This window comes from Lathyrus oleraceus, chromosome 1 (assembly GCF_024323335.1).
Source record: "Lathyrus oleraceus cultivar Zhongwan6 chromosome 1, CAAS_Psat_ZW6_1.0, whole genome shotgun sequence".
Lineage (NCBI taxonomy): Eukaryota > Viridiplantae > Streptophyta > Magnoliopsida > Fabales > Fabaceae > Lathyrus > Lathyrus oleraceus.
In genome coordinates, this window is record NC_066579.1 from 4,070,825 (window position 1) to 4,089,361 (window position 18,537).

General features: G+C 32.9%; 1 protein-coding gene and 1 long non-coding RNA gene across 2 annotated transcripts; one reads left to right on the top strand and one right to left on the bottom strand.

Annotated features, from left to right (window-relative positions):
* The first annotated feature begins 695 nt into the window (after positions 1 to 695).
* Positions 696 to 17,563, top strand: LOC127118033 (putative callose synthase 8). The gene is made up of 41 exons (XM_051048202.1): positions 696 to 1,263; positions 1,401 to 1,501; positions 1,671 to 1,786; positions 1,972 to 2,059; positions 2,210 to 2,308; positions 2,424 to 2,543; positions 2,866 to 2,958; positions 3,043 to 3,134; positions 3,504 to 3,630; positions 4,501 to 4,638; positions 4,714 to 4,790; positions 5,039 to 5,213; positions 5,352 to 5,486; positions 5,582 to 5,699; positions 6,909 to 7,237; positions 7,872 to 7,924; positions 8,023 to 8,083; positions 8,188 to 8,269; positions 8,352 to 8,401; positions 8,775 to 8,861; positions 8,944 to 9,075; positions 9,160 to 9,251; positions 9,405 to 9,489; positions 9,598 to 9,758; positions 9,860 to 9,983; positions 10,558 to 10,649; positions 10,730 to 10,895; positions 11,079 to 11,230; positions 11,501 to 11,607; positions 11,700 to 11,822; positions 11,909 to 11,977; positions 12,487 to 12,655; positions 12,745 to 12,856; positions 13,203 to 13,322; positions 13,413 to 13,528; positions 13,740 to 13,823; positions 14,171 to 14,283; positions 14,379 to 14,608; positions 14,964 to 15,809; positions 16,300 to 16,485; positions 16,980 to 17,563. Exons 1-41 carry the CDS (start codon positions 993 to 995, stop codon positions 17,214 to 17,216), a joined length of 5,928 nt encoding a protein of 1,975 aa, XP_050904159.1. The 5' UTR covers positions 696 to 992; the 3' UTR covers positions 17,217 to 17,563.
* LOC127118124 (uncharacterized) lies at positions 15,905 to 18,309 on the bottom strand. The gene is made up of 2 exons (XR_007802111.1): positions 17,565 to 18,309; positions 15,905 to 16,570 (listed from the first exon to the last, which is right to left on the bottom strand). It is a non-coding gene; the product is annotated as an uncharacterized LOC127118124 (long non-coding RNA).
* Between the last annotated feature and the right edge of the window lie 228 nt (positions 18,310 to 18,537).

The following is an 18,537-nucleotide window of genomic DNA, read 5'->3' on the forward strand; positions in this document are numbered from 1 at the left end:
ATAATTTTTTGTTAGATTTTATTGTATTCGATATTTTTTTTTAAAATTATATATTATAATCATTATATTTTAATAAAATTTTCATGATGTTCTCTAATCGAATACTTATATTTCATCAGTAAATTTATATTTGAATTATAAACGTAAATATCACGAGTTTTATGATAAAATTACAAGAATAAAAAAATAAATTAATTTTAAAATATCTATTTGTGAACCAAACATATTTGTAAATAAAATTTTTCATCTCCGCTATTTTTTATATTTTGAATCAAATATATATGTAATTAAAATCCTACTCCTCTCTTCCCTTTGATAAAAATCCTTCTCTCCCTTTCCCTCTCTCTCTTTATATATATATATATATATATATATATATATATATATATATATATATATATATATATATATATATATGATGTGTGTGTCCATTCTCTTCCCTTTCCCTTAATTCATCTCCTCCCTCCAAAATCCCAAAGAAAGTGTGTAAGGGATCCAATTTCTTTCTACCTCTTAAATAAAACCATATAACCAATGATTGAAGGCTAAAAAGCATTGAGTGTGGGTTAATTAAAGAATGTTAAACAATAATGGGTCACCATTTGCATTTTCATAAAGACACAATCACTTTTCTTTCTTAGTCCCACACATGCATAAACAAATACACATTCAAACACACTTTCTCTTCTTCTGTGCCGACTGGTTCAAACGAAAACCGGAACGAACCAAGTTGAACCGGAACGAACCACGGTTCCGCCACTATTGGTTCAACGTGGTTATCACCTTAGAGGGAAAGAAAACTCATAAAACAAAAACGAAGCTTCAAAAAAGCAAAAGCAAAAGAAACCTTCTCAGATTTCCACTAACACACACTCTCTAAAGTGCAACAAAGCACACCTCACTAAGCAATCAATCTACAGAATGAACAAGATCTCGCATATAAACTATGCAACTGCATCACACTCTTCCTGGTTTCGAAGCTCGAAGAAAAAATGTCAGAGATTGTTCTCGCAGAACCGATTCATTTCGAGCAAGGAGAATCATCAAATGCTAGACAAAATCATCATGAATACGAGTTTGATGAATCTATGGCCATTACTTCCAATAGTGTTACGAGTAGCATCAATGGTGATTACGCTGAACAGCTTCAACCAGGTCCGTTTGACAGTGAAAGGTTACCGACTGTTTTCGCTTCTGAAATTCAAAGGTTTCTCCGTGTTGCTAATTTGATCGAAAAGGAAGAGCCTCGTGTCGCCTATCTCTGTAAGTCTTTTGTTGATTCATTATTTTTCTTTCTAATTAGGTTTAAAATGGCATTTGTTTCGTTTCAAATCATCACAATTGTGCTGCCATTTTGTGTTGAAAACTATTTAGATTGTAATAGTAATTCTAATTTGCAGGCCGCGTTCACGCTTTTGTAATTGCACACAACTTGGACAAGAATTCAAGTGGAAGAGGTGTCAGGCAATTCAAAACTTCACTTCTTCATAGACTTGAACAGGTAAACAATAATCTCGAAGAACCTTAACTTGAATGTAAAAGCATATAGTAAACTAATATGGTTAGTGTTATTGTGTTCAATTTTACCTGTTAAGAAACAGGTTAATGCATTTTTTTACTTCAAATTTTAATTTTGATGATTTCTGGTTTTTGTGAATTGTAACATACAGGATGAGAATGCAACAAAGAGGGGTGGAATAGGTGATATTCGTGAACTTAAGCGTGTTTACCATGTCTATAGGGATTATTTTACAAGAAATAACAAAGCATTTGATTTAGAACAAAGGTAATTATGCTTAATAAAGAGTCTTTTATATAGTAATTCAATCTAATATCACATTAGATTTTGCAAAAGTTGCAATATGTAGTTTCTGCAAAATCACGTTGTATAGTCCTTAAATTAGTTGATGCACAATTATCCATAATACATCACCTCAAATTCGAGCTAATGATATGTTCTTATCTAAACAGTCGTAGAGAAAAATTGATAAATGCAAGAATTATTGCTTCTGTTCTGTTTGAGGTCCTAAAAACGGTTACAATCACACCTAGTAATCAGGTGATTTCTTCTTTTTCATACATCTTCAATTTGCATTTTTCTATCAAGTTGTTGACATGTCACAATATAATCTAGTCAAAGTATGTAAAAATTATCAATTTTCCATGTATTTTGTTTTCTTAGTGTTTCTAAATTTGTTATTCAAAATAGGCACTTACGGAAGGAAATGCAATCCATAAAAAAACTGAGTTTAATATTCTTCCACTTGAACAAGGGGGAATCCAACATGCAATCATGCAGCAGCCCGAGGTTTGATATTTCTTGAATGATTCAAATTTACCCTTTCTATTGATATTGTATTCCAAGTGTCAAAGAAGACTCAATTACAATGTGGTGGACTGATTGTACACTAAAATTGATACAGATTAAGGCTGCCATTGCAGTAATTCGCAACGTTCGAGGTTTACCACCAGCCCAAGATTTCAAGAAACATGGAGCCTTCATAGATTTGTTTGATTTTCTTCAGCATTGTTTTGGGTTCCAGGTCAGTTAAATTAGTCTCAAACTTTCCATTTCACTTATGTACAATATAGGTCCAATCTTAAAATTAGTCCCTGCAAATAACACCAAAGACTTAAAGTGGTGGAATCTTAAATTGTACTGAGATAATCTAAAAAGATTAAATTTGTAGGGACTAAATTCTAATTAGTCCCATATTACAGGGACTAAAAGTGCTATTGCCCCTTTTGATTAATATTGCATAAAATGAAACTCCATATTTGTCTAGTCTTAAGGAAATGATATAATAATTTATGGTCAACATGGCTTCATATTTACTATTTTCTATATCACGTGTCTTACATTAGGAAGCCAATGTGGCAAACCAAAGGGAACATTTGATTCTACTTCTAGCTAACATGCAGACTAGGCAAACTCACAACCAGACATCTCCTTTGAAGGTGGATTTTCTGTTGAACATGCTTCTTATGGCTTTATTTATTACATTGTTGGCTATATAAAATAAATGATTCTTGTCTTATTAGTTAGGAGAGGGAGGTGTGGATGAATTGATGAGAAAATTCTTCAAAAATTATACTACCTGGTGCAAGTTTTTGGAAAGAAAAAGCAATATCCGGTATGTTAACTGTTCTAATTCTCTCCTGTCAAAAGCAATATTTTATTTGTTCCTTTGATAAAAAAAAACGAGTAGTTTATGTGAGATAATTAGTCATTTTTCCAATACACTTTTCACTATTTGTTTCAGAAAAAAACTCAACTCTCATATTGGCTTAAGATAAGGCCTAAATAGAACTTATAAAACCAAACCTTATAAGTCACTTTGGTAGGGTTGAATTAGATCCAAAAGCTAGGAGGATGTTAAATATTTCCATACCTTCAATTTTTTCTTTTTACTTTTTTATTTATTTCATGTAAACCACAATGGATTTGGTTTGAACATTTATTTCTGTTTTCTGACATTTTGTCTTGCTTACTTATCTTGCAGCTTACCTTACGTAAAACAGGAAGCACAACAATATAAAATTTTGTACATCGGTCTTTACCTGCTCATATGGGGGGAGGCAGCTAATTTGAGGTTCATGCCAGAATGTCTTTGCTATATCTTTCACCATGTAAGTTGAAACTATAATAGATTCTTTTTATCATTTCCTATTAAAGATGAAATATTAGATTCCGCAATGACAAGTGTCTATTAGTTTACTATTAGAATTTGGGTTGGGCCTAACTCAACTTTACAAAACCAGCTTGTTAGGTAAGGATTACCCCACTTATAAACATATATTCAAGCCATATCTTATCCAAAGTGGAACTCTTAACACACACACACGCGCGTGTCCACGACTAACACATCTTTGATAGGTTCGATACTAACTTAATATTGGAGCATATATTGATTTGAATTGCTTAGTAATAAGAAAAACCAAACTGCAATTATATAATGTCAGATGTTGTCCTTTCCTTGATACAACCAATTTAAGTTAGTTTTACAAAATTAAATTTTACATTTTCAGTGATAATAAGCATTGCATATGACATATTCAGATTTTCAAGTTCAAAGATTCTATTATTAAAACTTTGGCTGAGAGACAAAATCTTATTTAATCCTATAGCTTTTATTCTTTAACCTACATGTGAAAAATGGAGAATTCGGATTCCCTGCTATAAGAGAAGCACATATGTACACATAGTAAACAATCTCGGCCATTGTTTTTGAGACCGTACCGTTCAGATTACTCATTCACAAAATCATATTTAAACAATTTATGTAATTTATTTATATTGAACAGTCGAGATTGAAAACTGTGAGACGCATGTTGGAAATCCATGTCCAAAAATGAATAGGCTTGTCATATGAGATTACATGAATGCTTGATTGAGTCATCCATAAGCACCTATATTCATGAATGATTGACATTTTCCAATAACCTTACCTTAAATGATTATTCTCTTATTTCTTGTAATCATTGTTATGTGTTTTAAAGATGTCATATGAATTGCATGGAGTTTTAAGTGGTGACATCAGCTTTACAACATGGGAAAAGGTCATGCCAGCATATGGAGGAGAGCCAGAGTCTTTCCTTAATAATGTTGTCACACCTATATACAAAGTTATAGAAAAGGTACTATCTAATATATCCTCTTTTTGTTTTTTTAGCTGTCTTCTTATATAGAACTAATTTATGTTCAAATCAAAGGAAGTTCACAATAGCAAAGGTGGAACAACTGACCATTCTGCATGGAGAAACTATGATGATCTAAATGAATACTTCTGGTTAGTAACCTTTAGACTAAGATTTTCTAGTTGTTTTCATGTGGCCTACGAAACACTCACACATACACATACACCAACCATGACACTGGTAATAATTTTAGAAAATGAAAGTAATTAAACGTAATCACATGTGTCGTCGTCAGACACTAAAACATATCGGATAACATACAGACTTTTAATATAAAGTGTCGGTGCTATTTCCTTTCCATATATATCATGAGGTCCTTGCTGCTGTTCTATATTTGTAGGTCTCCTGATTGTTTTGGAATTGGTTGGCCAATGCGTCAAGAGGACCATGATTTTTTCTTTGTAAAAACCAAAGATAAACCCCATTTCAAGAATGCTCTTGTTGTATCACCTGATCAAAAGAAAGAAAAGAAGAAGAGTAAGAAGGAAGAAAAGAAGGTTGAAGAAGATGCACAGGTGATTCAGTGATTTACAAAGGCATTGTTCTATAGATTTATATTAGTGATACTGTAAACAAAAAGCTAAAGCTAAATGTTCAAACTAACTTTCATGTGATATCATCATATAATGGTGCTTATTTATTTCCTTGTATAGGAAACTGTGGATGAAAATCAGGAAAAGAGAGAACGACAATGGCTAGGAAAGACAAATTTTGTAGAGATTCGTTCATTTTGGCAAATTTATAGAAGCTTTGATAGAATGTGGAATTTTTATATTCTATCCCTTCAGGTTTGCTTCAAATATAGTGAGTGATATATAGCTTACAAATTTATGTTTCTTATGATGGATGATCTAGAAAATTTTGTTACTCTGTTGATTCATAGGCCATAATAATCATTGCTTGCCATGATTTGGGATCTCCACTTCAGTTGTTTGATGCCACAGTATTTGAGGACATCATCAGCATCTTTATTACCTCAGCAATTCTTAAACTTATTCAAGGTTTGATTGTTATAAATATTTCTAATTGCTTAATCATTAAGAAAGAGAAGTTATACGAAAAATTGCTTTTACTAGTGACTGTGGAATTTCCTTTCTTCCTTACAGAACTAGGCTTTGACAAACAACGGCATATCCTAAAATTGTTTCAGAGCTAATTTAGTGACTTTTTCCATATACCTTAGTACTTGGGAATTTATCTTTTTGGATATTTTCTTAAGAGGTTGATTTGTCTTAGGAAGTAAATATTTGAATTTATAGACCCTTCCATGCCATGCCTTTTTTCTAAATCATTCTCCCGTTGAAACTTCTAAAATATTTCTGACTGTAACATCACTATATTTTTGAGAAATAATTTTTTTTTGAGAAGCTTCTGTATTGAAATCCCTAGAGCTGGAAATGAGTCGAGCCACTTAGTTGAACTTGGTTCAACTAAACTTGTTTTGATGAAAATTTGTTCAACTTAAAACTCGACTCGAGTTTGCCATGAACCTTTCTTCTCTAGCTCGAACCCATTTTGATTCAAGCTTGTGAAGAAATAGGTTTGGCTCAATAGCTTCAAACCTAATAAACCAAAAGACAAAAACATAAAGGACCATATGTGTTTCTTCATGTACCAAACGAGTAGAATTTTCTGTAGTTCATGTTCAACACATTTATTTAACGAGCTCAACTTTCTGCTAAGTTTAGTTTATTTGCTTCATAAGCCAAATTCAACAAATTAATTATTGAGACATATCTCAAACTAATTATCAAATTCCTTTTGCCTTTTCTTGATTCTCTTCATTTTTCTTTCAATTTGGACAGAAGAAATCAAGAAATTCAGACACTTGATTGGTCTAGTGTATATCCCTGTAAATCATATTTTCATTTTCTTGATCCATATTCAAATAAATATACATTCCTTCTTCAGAAAACCCTTCATATACCCAAAACATCTAGCATTTCTTTTGGACCAAATTACTTTACAAAAATAATACTATGATTATAAGTTCTGTTATAGTATTCTGCTTGATGGTAGGTTAAACTTACCACTGGGTTTTTCAAATGCTTACTAATTATGGACATGTTATCAAGAAAAACTTAACAGTTACATGTTAATCTATGATTCTATATTTTATGCTTTACCTCGTATAAAGACAGAGTCTCCCTTCTCTTTTCTCTCTCATAGAAAAACTACACTAAAAACAGTTCATATATTATTTGTTACAGCAATATCAGACATTGCCTTTACATGGAAAACCAGATACACCATGGAACATTCACAAAAGGTGAAACATATGGTGAAGCTAGTATTTGCTATTATATGGAATATCATTCTTCCTGTGTGCTATGCGAATTCAAGAAGAAAATATACTTGTTATTCCACCAAGTATGGAAGTTTGGTTGAGGAATGGTGCTTTACTTCCTATATGGTTGCTTCTGCAATATACTTGACTAGTAATGCAGCTGAAGTTATGTTATTTTTTGTGCCTGCTATGGGAAAATATATTGAAGTCTCTAATAACAAGATATGCAGAGTTTTGGCTTGGTGGATTCAGGTAAGTTCTTCATACTTATTACTAAATCTTCCAATGATGTGTTAGCTTAACTCAACTGGTTTGAGGCTAAGGGTTGAATGAGTTAAACGACCGGGGTTTCGGTGAAAGAGGAAATACCAATATGACAACTAATATACCAACATTTTTTATATATAATGTATATAGTAGACATTGTTTGTCCAATTTTTTAATTGAATAAACTTTTGAAGCTACAAACTGTATTAACAAGGACATTTCAAAGCTGTTATATATCAACTATTATATGTTTTAGAAAAAAATAGTTCATTCATTATGATCAAGTTAATAATGGTTAAACTACTGCTTTGCACATTACTCAGACATATTGAACATGGTTATTATAATCAAGGTGCAAGTGTAATCAACTTTCTAGGGATGCATATCGAAAAAGCAAGACTAGTTATGTATGAAAAATTAAAATAACTATTGTCCAAATAATCAGGACTATAGTGGACTAAAAAAATTCAAATTAGATTAAACTAAAATCAAATAGGACTACTTAAGATAAATAAATTAGATCTCGCCTGATTCTCCTACAACGCGTATGCAATTGATTGTAATATGCATCCATGGCATTAAACATTGTAACTTAAGTGTCACCTGTATTATTTTACAGCCAAGAATCTATGTTGGACGGGGGATGCAAGAAGACCAGGTTTCTGTTCTTAAGTATATCCTCTTACGTTGACTTATTCTTATTGTTCACTCTAGTTAAGTGGTATTTGAATCAAAATATATATAAATATGTTGAATTTCTTCCAATGAAGGTACACAGTGTTTTGGATATTGGTGTTATCATGTAAATTTTTGTTCAGCTACAGTTTTGAGGTGAATAATAACAGAATTTCAATTAAAATTTATAGGTTGTGTTAATTGGATTTTCCTAGTTAGAAACTTAATCTTAATGACCAATGCCATATCAATATATGCAGATAAAACCACTCATAGAACCAACTAGACAGATTATGAAAATTGGTGTAAGAAAGTATGAATGGCATGAACTTTTTCCAAGAGGTATGCAGAATTTCTGATTGTTTTTGTAACATTATATGATGGATAAGTTAGTGTCTCTAAGAAAGGTTTGCTTACGCTGCAGTAAAAAATAATGCTGGTGCAATTGTAGCTGTATGGAGCCCTGTAGTAATGGTGAGTCTGCATCATACATTTAAAACATACATTTCTTTCGTTTTAAGTTTCAATATTTACATTATATTGAAGATCTAAAATACAGATATTATTGATATGGACAATATAAAGATTTTTCACTGTCAATTAATCATAACCGTTGGATCAATAAAAGTAGTTGACTTTATTCATATTTACTTTAAAAAGCGTACCAGTAAGGGTTTCTGATTGGTTGAGGGTGTAAAAAATTTATACTGGCAGTGTGTCAAAATTAATCTCCTAAAACAATACACTCTTTCCATAGAAGCATGAAAACCTGTCATATATATTTATGCGTTAGATAAAACTCCTTGTGATGAATGCTTAACATGATTAAGTTCTATATTCATTACAGATATATTTTATGGACACACAAATTTGGTATTCTGTGTTTTGTACAATAGTTGGTGGAGTTTATGGAGTTTTGCATCACCTTGGTGAGGTAATCTATGTTTCTTTCATTTACTTTTTTTTTATCTTCCCGAGAAATGAAATGATTCACTCACCTTTATAATTGAAAATAGATAAGGACACAAGGAATGCTTAGAAGTAGATTTGACAACTTACCAGCAGCATTCGATGTCTGTCTGAATCCACCATCTTCCAAACGCGGTAAAAAGAGAAGAAAAGGTTTCCTCAGCAATATATTTCAAAAGGTTTGGTCTAAATCAACAATAGTAAGATAAATTTATTTTACATATATTTGTTCCTCCTGTGTTGAACACTTTTCTCTGTCACAGCTTCCTGATGAAAAAAATGCTATTGCCAAATTTGTGGTAATATGGAATCAGATTATAAGCCATCTGCGTCTTGAAGACTTAATTAGTAACAGGTAAAGTTTATTGTAACAATTACAAGTCTATCTGTTGTAAATAGTGTATATTATGTAATAATGTAATATTAATGTCTGTACTTAAATATTGAATTTTTTTTATCGAATTTACACTAACTTTTGTTTCAATGCCTGACATTTTTTTTTTGGCAGAGAGATGGATTTAATGATGATGCCCGTGTCTTCAGAATTGTTTTCTCGCAAGGTTCTTTGGCCTATTTTTCTCTTGGCAAACAAGGTAATGTACTTTAAATCAATTATTTTTAAAGATTGTTGTAGTAAAACATGAATCATTATATGTGCATATTCCACTCATTAATGAACTTTTCTTGCTACACATTTCTAGTTCTCTACAGCATTGACCATTGCTAAGGATTTTGAGGGAAAGGAAGAAATTCTTGCCAAAAGAATTACAAAAGACAAGTACATGTTTTATGCTGTAAGAGAGTGCTACCAGTCACTGAAATATGTTCTTGAGATTCTTATTGTCGGTAGCCAGGAGAAAAGGTAATAAAATGGAATATTGTTTCGGGTTAAAATCTTCCCATCTCCAACAAGACTTTGATTTTGGTACTGAAATATAGTTTTGGTCACATGTGTATGTTTAGGATTATACGCGATATACTAAGCGAAATTGAAAAAAGTATTGAAGAAACAACCCTTCTTAAGAACTTCAAAATGAAAGTTCTTCCAGCTCTACATGAAAAGGTCATTGAGTTAGCTGAACTTCTGGTAATTATCCTCTCAACCTAAACTTCTAGTAATAATGTCCCCGAGGTGTCAGCTCACTCGCAAGAGCTTGACATTGTAACCTCAAGGGACGGAGTTCATATCCCATGTAGGACAGTTGTAAAATGGCTATTGGTGTCACCATTACTAGTTTTCCCTTTCCCAATTTTTAATAAAAAAACTAAGGCTATGTTTGGATATCATAAAATGAATGGAGCGGAATGGAGTGGAACGGAGTGGGACTGAACGGAATGGAGCGGAGCGGAATGAATGCTCCATTCCACTGTTTGGAAATTTTAGAACGGAATAAGGCAAGTTGTTCATTCCGCCCAAATTAGAGGGGAAGAAATATGGCGGTAAGTGATGGAATGGAATGGAATTCATACCACTCCGTTCCGCTCCGCTCCATCGAATTTTAAATAATCCAAACAATGGAATATCATTCCACTCCATCTCATTCCGCTCCGCTCCATCCTATTCCATCAATCCAAACAAAGCCCAAAGGTTAAAATATTATGCTACAAATGCATATAACCAAAAACTTAATCCTAATTAATTTGTTATGAAATTTCATAAGATTGAGGGAGATAAAGACAATCGGCACAAAGTATCAAAGGCTTTACTCGATATGTTTGAACTGGTAACAAATGAAATGATGGATGATTCAAGGTATAGATCCTTAAGAACTAGTTGCCCTTTACTACCTTACTATGCTACACATTTTAATTTTGTTCATTTGATATATACAGAACATTGGATACGTCCCACTTTCCCGAACAAAATGAGTGTGGCTTTGTTTATTTTAGAGATGATGATCAACTGTTTTCCAGTGAGGAAATTAATAGTGAATCCTTTCCATTTTCCAATGAAAGTTGTATCCATTTTCCCTTGCCAGAAGGTCCTCTGATGGAAAAGGTAGTTCTTATTTATTACTTCAATGATGCATACTTGTCATTCTCCATTTCTCAAGGACTAGTTTTAATATTCATGTGTAAATGCTGGCACATGCATACATATAGTAATGAGAAATAACATCTTGCATGTATCTGAACTCTACTTTTCTTATTATACTAACATAATCAAGCTTGTTCATAACAGATCAAGCGATTTCATTTATTAATTACCGTCAAAGAGACAGCAATGGACATTCCGGCAAACTTAGATGCTCGTAGGCGCATATCATTCTTTGCTACTTCTCTGTTTACAGATATGCCAGATGCTCCAAAAGTGCATAGTATGATGTCATTTAGGTAACTTAATGTCCCGAGCATTTCATTTAACACGGGTTCACTCAATGGTTTATTTAGAGCATAGTATTCACATATATAGCTTTTGTATGTTTCCATTGTACTTTTACATTAATGAAAATTTCATCATTCAATGAGGGACACATCAAACTAAAAACAAACTTTCAGTATTACGAACATAAAAACATTTGACTATTAAATAAGCATTCAACAAACACTATTGTATTTCTATAGTTCAGTCACAGAACTCTGATATATAGCATGATTTAATAGTGTTATAACCCCACACTACATGGAGGACATCAATTTTTCTATGAAGGAGCTTGGTTCAGAAAAAGAAGATGACTCCATCATCTTTTACATGCAAAAGATATATCCAGGTTGGTACAAATAAGAATTTGCTTATGTAATACTAAACATCATATTTGAAGTTTGGAACTCACCTCATTGCTAATCATATCAATTTAAATAGATGAATGGAAAAACTTTTTGGAACGAATGTGTTGTGAAAACCGGAAGAGTTTAGAAGATGAAAACAAATTAGAAGAGCTTAGAATGTGGGCATCATTCAGGGGACAGACACTAGGCAGAACAGGTTCGGTTTTCGTACTATTTTCTAAATTAGATGCTCATGGAATTGTAAGGCAACTTTTTTTATAAATGCTATCATATTTCTTACAGTTAGAGGGATGATGTACTACAGCGAAGCCTTAAAATTGCAAGCATTTCTTGACATGGCGGAAGATGAAGGTTTGTAACAAAGTACTATGTTGTTGAGTCTCAAGTCCCAGTTTAAATTATAGTGCTTTTTTAGTTATTTAGTGAATATGACTCTTATGTTATAGCAGTTGGGATTTGGGTTTGAGTTGGTCTAACTCAATCCTTACGAAAGCAGCTATCAGTTCACCACTATTGGGCCACTTGTGTCATGCTCTAGATGTCCAATCTTGGGCGTGAAAATGATGTGTTACAAGTCTCACATTAGATGACATTTGGCCTGAGCATAGATATAAGTGGGGGCAATTATGACCTTACAAATCAGTTTTGTGAGGATGAGTTAGGCCAACATAAAAACCGAATAGTATAAGTAATACTTACTATGTTGTGCTGAGAAATAAAGGTAATAAATTAAACAGAAATAAAAAGTTTAATTTTGATAAAAGGCCAGTTAAAACTTTTACACAGTGAACTAATTTCAAATCGTCCTATGAGTGACTTTTAAGATAGTCATGATGGTAAAGCTAAACATTTTAATGCAGATATACTTGAAGGTTATGAAACGGCTGAAAAGGGTAACCGTGCGTTATTTTCCCGTCTAGAAGCATTAGCAGACATGAAATACACCTATGTCATTTCCTGCCAATCCTTTGCGTTACAAAAGGCTAGGAATGATCCTCGTTATAAAGATACAATTGACTTAATGATAAGGTGAGGTTTTTCCAAAGGAGAAAAATAACTTGCTTCTTGAAATGAAATATATAGAGATAATAACTCTTTCAGGCATGCATTTCTCGCAGATATCCGTCTCTTCGTGTTTCTTATGTTGAGGAAAAGGAGGAGATTGTGCAGGGTAAACCTCACAAAGTATATTATTCTAAACTGGTTAAAGTTGTCAATGGTTTTGAGCAGGTATCGTTTTAAAACATCGAAATAATTAGTCTTGGTAATATTGGCTTGTTGGGAAACTTATTTTATCTTAGAATTGTTTTTTCCCTTTTTAAGAGAAGTATATATAAGTGGATTTTGATATTTTTATAGGTTATAAAGTCAATTAACTAAAACAGTAGAATCATGAGCTGTAAGCAGAAGTTATAAACAATTTATGTTAACCACAATTACTCTCTGCATGAAGTAGTCTGCTTCATAAGAAATTAAACCTATATTGAAGCTACAGAATTAGATGTTAGAAGCCAATTTTATTACTTGAATAATGAAGTTATATGATATACTTTAATATTCTTAATATTTTTTACAGACAGTATATCAAATAAAACTTCCAGGCCCACCACAGCTTGGAGAAGGGAAGCCTGAAAATCAAAACAATGCAATAATATTCACTCGTGGCGAAGCCCTCCAAACAATTGATATGAACCAAGTATAAAAATTTCTCTTTACCTTTTCTTTACAAGATGAAATAAATAATATCATATTATATAAACCTTGACCACTCCTATTTTTTTTATAGGATAATTACTTGGAAGAAGCTTTAAAAATGAGAAACCTTCTCCAAGAATTTCTTAAGCGCCAGGGACGGAGGCCTCCTACAATACTTGGTTTAAGGGAACATATTTTCACAGGAAGGTTAGTCCTCTTACTCACATAAATTTAACATGATAGCTCTTCTACTTTTTTTCTCTTTCTTCCCTCATTTTTCTTTTTCTATTTTACGTTCACTTTTCTTATTTTTTCACCCTACTCATTATTGTCATTTCTGTACTCGTAAACGTCGATATAGAATGAGAGATGTTTAGTACACTAACACAGTATGCTCCATTTTGTTTTTCAACTTCAGTGTGTCTTCTCTGGCATGGTTCATGTCATATCAGGAAACCAGCTTTGTCACTATTGGTCAAAGGCTTCTGGCTAATCCTCTAAGGTAGTAAATGTTCATTGTGGGATCAAGGGCTAATTAGAATACCTACAACAATTTTTGAATGATACTTTCTACTTGTATAATACATCATTCATCCCTATTATTTTATGCGTCGTGATTTTTTTTTAATAATCATACGTTTAAACTCAATCAAATGCTTGCTTATTGTTTTTTTAATTGTTTAAATTGTGATTTGTGTCTAAATCAGATCACACTCACGTCTATTATGATAATAGCATATGGAACAAATTCAGCAAATGCTAATTCCTAATAGAAATCCTAATATATGATTTAATCCTAATAATAAACATAAAGATTAGATTCTAATGTCGATGAATTCTCTCACTCAGGGTGCGGTTTCACTATGGCCATCCAGATGTATTTGACAGAGTTTTTCATATTACAAGAGGAGGAATAAGCAAAGCATCTAAAACAATTAATTTGAGTGAAGATGTTTTTGCTGGTAGGAATTGATGACTTTTAACAACATTATATTATTTTTAACCACATGTTGATTGTTAACAATAGAGATAACTACATGATATTTATGTATTGCAGGATTTAATTGTACTCTAAGAAGGGGATGTATTTCCTACCACGAATACTTGCAAGTTGGCAAAGGCCGCGATGTAAGTCTAAACTCGATCTCAAAATTTGAAGCCAAGGTTGCAAATGGAAACAGTGAGCAAACTATAAGCCGTGACATTTTTCGCCTTGGACGACAGTTCGATTTTTTCCGGATGTTATCTTGTTACTTCACTACAATTGGATTTTACTTCAGCAGCTTGGTAATTTCATTTAACTATGATTAGTTTGCATTTTTATGATATGTTGATACAAATTATGAGAAGTTTCTTGTCCTTGACCTTTCATTAGATAGTTAAGTTGATGATATGAAAACTGTCACTTTTGTCCCAGCTGTTAAGATTTAGGGACCAAAATGACAGATTTTCATATTCTTTAAGGACTACAATAATGTATTTTATATACTTAAAGTCTATTTATTATTTGTATATGGTTTAGGAACAAAGTTCATGGTTTACTCATTATTGTATAGATGCTTTACATGTGATATGATAATTAATAAATCATCAGTCCCATCAGTTTTAACTGATACAAATTTCTATTGAAACTGCTCTACAGATATCAGTACTAGGAATATATGTATTTCTCTATGGACAGCTATACCTGGTGCTTAGTGGCTTAGAAAGAGCACTCATCATTGAAGCAAGAATCAGGAATGTACAGTCCTTAGAAACAGCTCTTGCATCTCAATCATTTATACAACTTGGACTTCTAACAGGCTTACCAATGATGATGGAAATAGGTCTTGAGAGAGGTTTCCTCACGGCCCTTAAAGATTTTGTCCTCATGCAGTTGCAGCTAGCTGCTGTTTTCTTCACATTCTCCCTTGGAACAAAAACACATTACTATGGGAGAACAATTTTGCACGGAGGCGCAAAGTACAGACCGACCGGACGCAAAGTTGTTTTCCACGCTAGCTTCACCGAAAACTATAGATTATATTCAAGAAGTCACTTTGTTAAGGCGTTCGAGCTAATGCTGCTTTTGATTGTATATAACATGTTCAGGAAATCTTATCAAAGTAGCATGACATATGTGTTGATAACTTACGCGATTTGGTTCATGTCTTTGACTTGGTTGTGTGCGCCTTTCCTATTCAACCCTGCTGGATTCAGCTGGACAAAGGCGGTAGATGATTGGAAAGAGTGGAATAAATGGATCAGGCAACAGGGGGGATTGGGAATCCATCAGGATAAAAGTTGGCATTCTTGGTGGTATGACGAACAAGCTCATCTTCGTCGATCAAGTCTTGGTTCCAGGTTTTCCGAGATATTGCTTTCGCTTCGTTTCTTCATCTATCAGTATGGTTTGGTCTATCACCTTGACATCACTCAGCAAAGCAAAAACTTGCTGGTTTATGTCTTTTCATGGGTTGTGATTTTTGGAATTTTCATCTTAGTGAAGGTAACTTCTCTTTAGGGCCTCAATGATTAAGAAAAATACAACCAGTCACCAAATAATGTTATATAATAAAGGAAAGATGATTTTTGTACAACAAATTTAGACAACTTTTGCGACAACTTATTAAGTAGTTATGGCAGTTCAAAGAAATGGTTAATTATGTTCAATAGATGATTAAAAGATATACCACGTATCAAAACTCATTAACGACCAAGGTAACTTCATTAATCACAGATTTGAATGTAGCTACCTATAATTTTTAGATTTGAACACTTGAAATTGTAGTTAATCGGGTCCAAATTCTTGGTTAATGAATTTTGATATCCAATATATTCACTAGTGATCTTCTGAACATGATTAACCGACTATTTGAACTGCGTTAACCACTTACAAACTTGTCAAATTTTAGTTGTTCAAATAACACAACTGAGAAAAAAAAAGTATATGCTATACTATTGCATGTTAATCACACAAGCTAAACATGTTCATGCAGGCTGTCAACATAGGAAGGAACCAACTTAGTGCTAATCATCAACTTGGATTCAGATTTTTCAAAGCAATCCTGTTTGTGGCTGTTATTGCCGTCATCATTACTCTTTCAATCATATGTGAACTGTCAGTGTCAGACCTTTTTGTTTGCTGTATGGCATTCATGCCAACTGCATGGGGACTAATACAGGTAATGATCTGTAGCACTCCTGGTTTTAATTTTTTGCTTGCTTTTTCGAAAATGGATTCCCTGTTGGTGAAATAGCACATAGTCACTGCAGTTTGTCAATCAAAACCGTTAGACGAAGATCAAACAACTCATATTCTGAGTTGCTTTTAATATTCGATTTCTCGAATTCTAAATATAAACAATATGAACTTCATGAAAAGGTTCAAATTCACATATTGCGGTGAATACGTGATATCTACGGTCGTAATATCACATATATACTCACTAAAGTCAGTCAATCAGAACCATTGGATGAGGACCAGGAGGCTTATATTATTATAAGTTGCTTTTAAGTTTTAACATTCGATTTACTGAGTTAAAAGTATAAACAATCTGATCATCATCAAAAGGTTTGCACTTACTGACTGCAGTGAATATGTGATATTGCGGCCGCGGATTATAGAAATCTTTGTTTTTTCCTAGACTTAACCCTAGTAATACTTTTGATGGTTTAGATTGCTCAAGCTGTAAGGCCAAAAATAGAGCATACAGGATTATGGGACTTCACACGTGCACTTGCTAGAGAATTTGACTATGGAATGGGGATAGTACTTTTTGGACCTATAGCTATTTTGGCATGGCTACCAATTATTAAAGCCTTCCATGCACGAATCCTTTTCAATGAAGCATTCAAAAGACACTTGCAAATTCAACCGCTTCTCTCAGCAAAGAAGAAGAAGCATAGACCTTGATCTCATGCATGATTCTTGTGTACAGCAAAGAGAAATAATAAAAATAAATAATAAAAATAATTCTTATACTATCTTATTATTCTATAGGGGATTTTAGGAACTAGATATGTGTGATGCACGAATCAGTTGCATTAGAGATTCATATAATGTGTATAATCTAAACATATGAATACAAATGTGTATTAAACATAGATTGTAAGTTAAGCATGTATAGCTAGAGCATACGCATTTGTTAGAGAATACATCATGCATTAGCCATAGATGTAACACATGGTACTATTGTTTCTAGGTGTGTTGTTGAAGAAATCAAAGGAAAAAGAATGAAATCAAAATTTGCTTCATGCTTACCACTCATTGTTTAATACTAAAACAAAATTGATTTTAGATAGTGTTGGAAGGAAATTTAGGCATTGAAGTTCACAGACAGTGGAAGCAATGGCAGGATATTCTGCCTCTGACAAAGAGTGTGCAACTGTGGATTGTTTCTTCCATTTCCATGAGACAAGAGAGCCACTCAAAAATATGCAAAAACCAGCCACAGATCTTCTTGTGGTGCTGCAAGTACTAAATGCTTTCAATTGCAACGAAGAAGAGGAAGGATAGAAAAATCATTGATTTGGGGATTGTTTAATGTATCGACTTTTGGTGAATCAAAGTAGGATCAATCATGTATTGGCTTAGTTGTTGTACAACATAACTTATGTCGGGTCGTGTTGTGGTTAAATAGAGTAGGCGGCCAATGAGTCTTCTATAACTTGTATATTCGGTACAGGGGTGAAGAATCACTATGTGAAGCGTAGGATTTTCAACCATAGGTGTTGCAGTAGGTTTCGAACCTAAAAGGCGAGAGTCATTAGAAAGATTCGGTGAATGTTTATTATTTTGCTAATAAAAGAAGCCCTTAGGAGTGCGATCAACTTCTATGCCAAGAAGAATTGAAGGTTGACAGCGTCCTTGATATGAAATGTTAAATTCAGTTAGCACTTTAACTCATGAAATGCAAGTAAATAATTTTTTGTCGGTCATCAACATAAAACGAGACAACTATCTATATTTAATTTCTTTTTCAATATTGATACATATGACAAGACAATTCAACTAATAAAATTGACATTGGCTAACAATTTGAACATAATGATCAACAAGGAGGAAATTAAACAGATCTATGTCATGCAGCAAAAAGTAGTTAAAAAGTATATCATATCACATTCAGAGGACACAAAGATGAAATAGACATTATGGAGAGTAACTAAGAGCAGATAAATCATGTGTTACTCCCACAGCATGACAATATTTAGAACCAATAATCAATAAGATGGAT

What these genes read in the sequence shown, in the direction of transcription:
- LOC127118033 (XM_051048202.1), top strand. Translation starts at nt 993, where the DNA reads ATGTCAGAGATTGTTCTCGCAGAACCGATTCATTTCGAGCAAGGAGAA. An exon ending in TTTTGGCTTGGTGGATTCAG is followed by an intron (nt 7,238 to 7,871) that starts GTAAGTTCTTCA and finishes ATTATTTTACAG; the next exon opens with CCAAGAATCTATGTTGGACG. An exon ending in ACAGACACTAGGCAGAACAG is followed by an intron (nt 11,823 to 11,908) that starts GTTCGGTTTTCG and finishes TATTTCTTACAG; the next exon opens with TTAGAGGGATGATGTACTAC.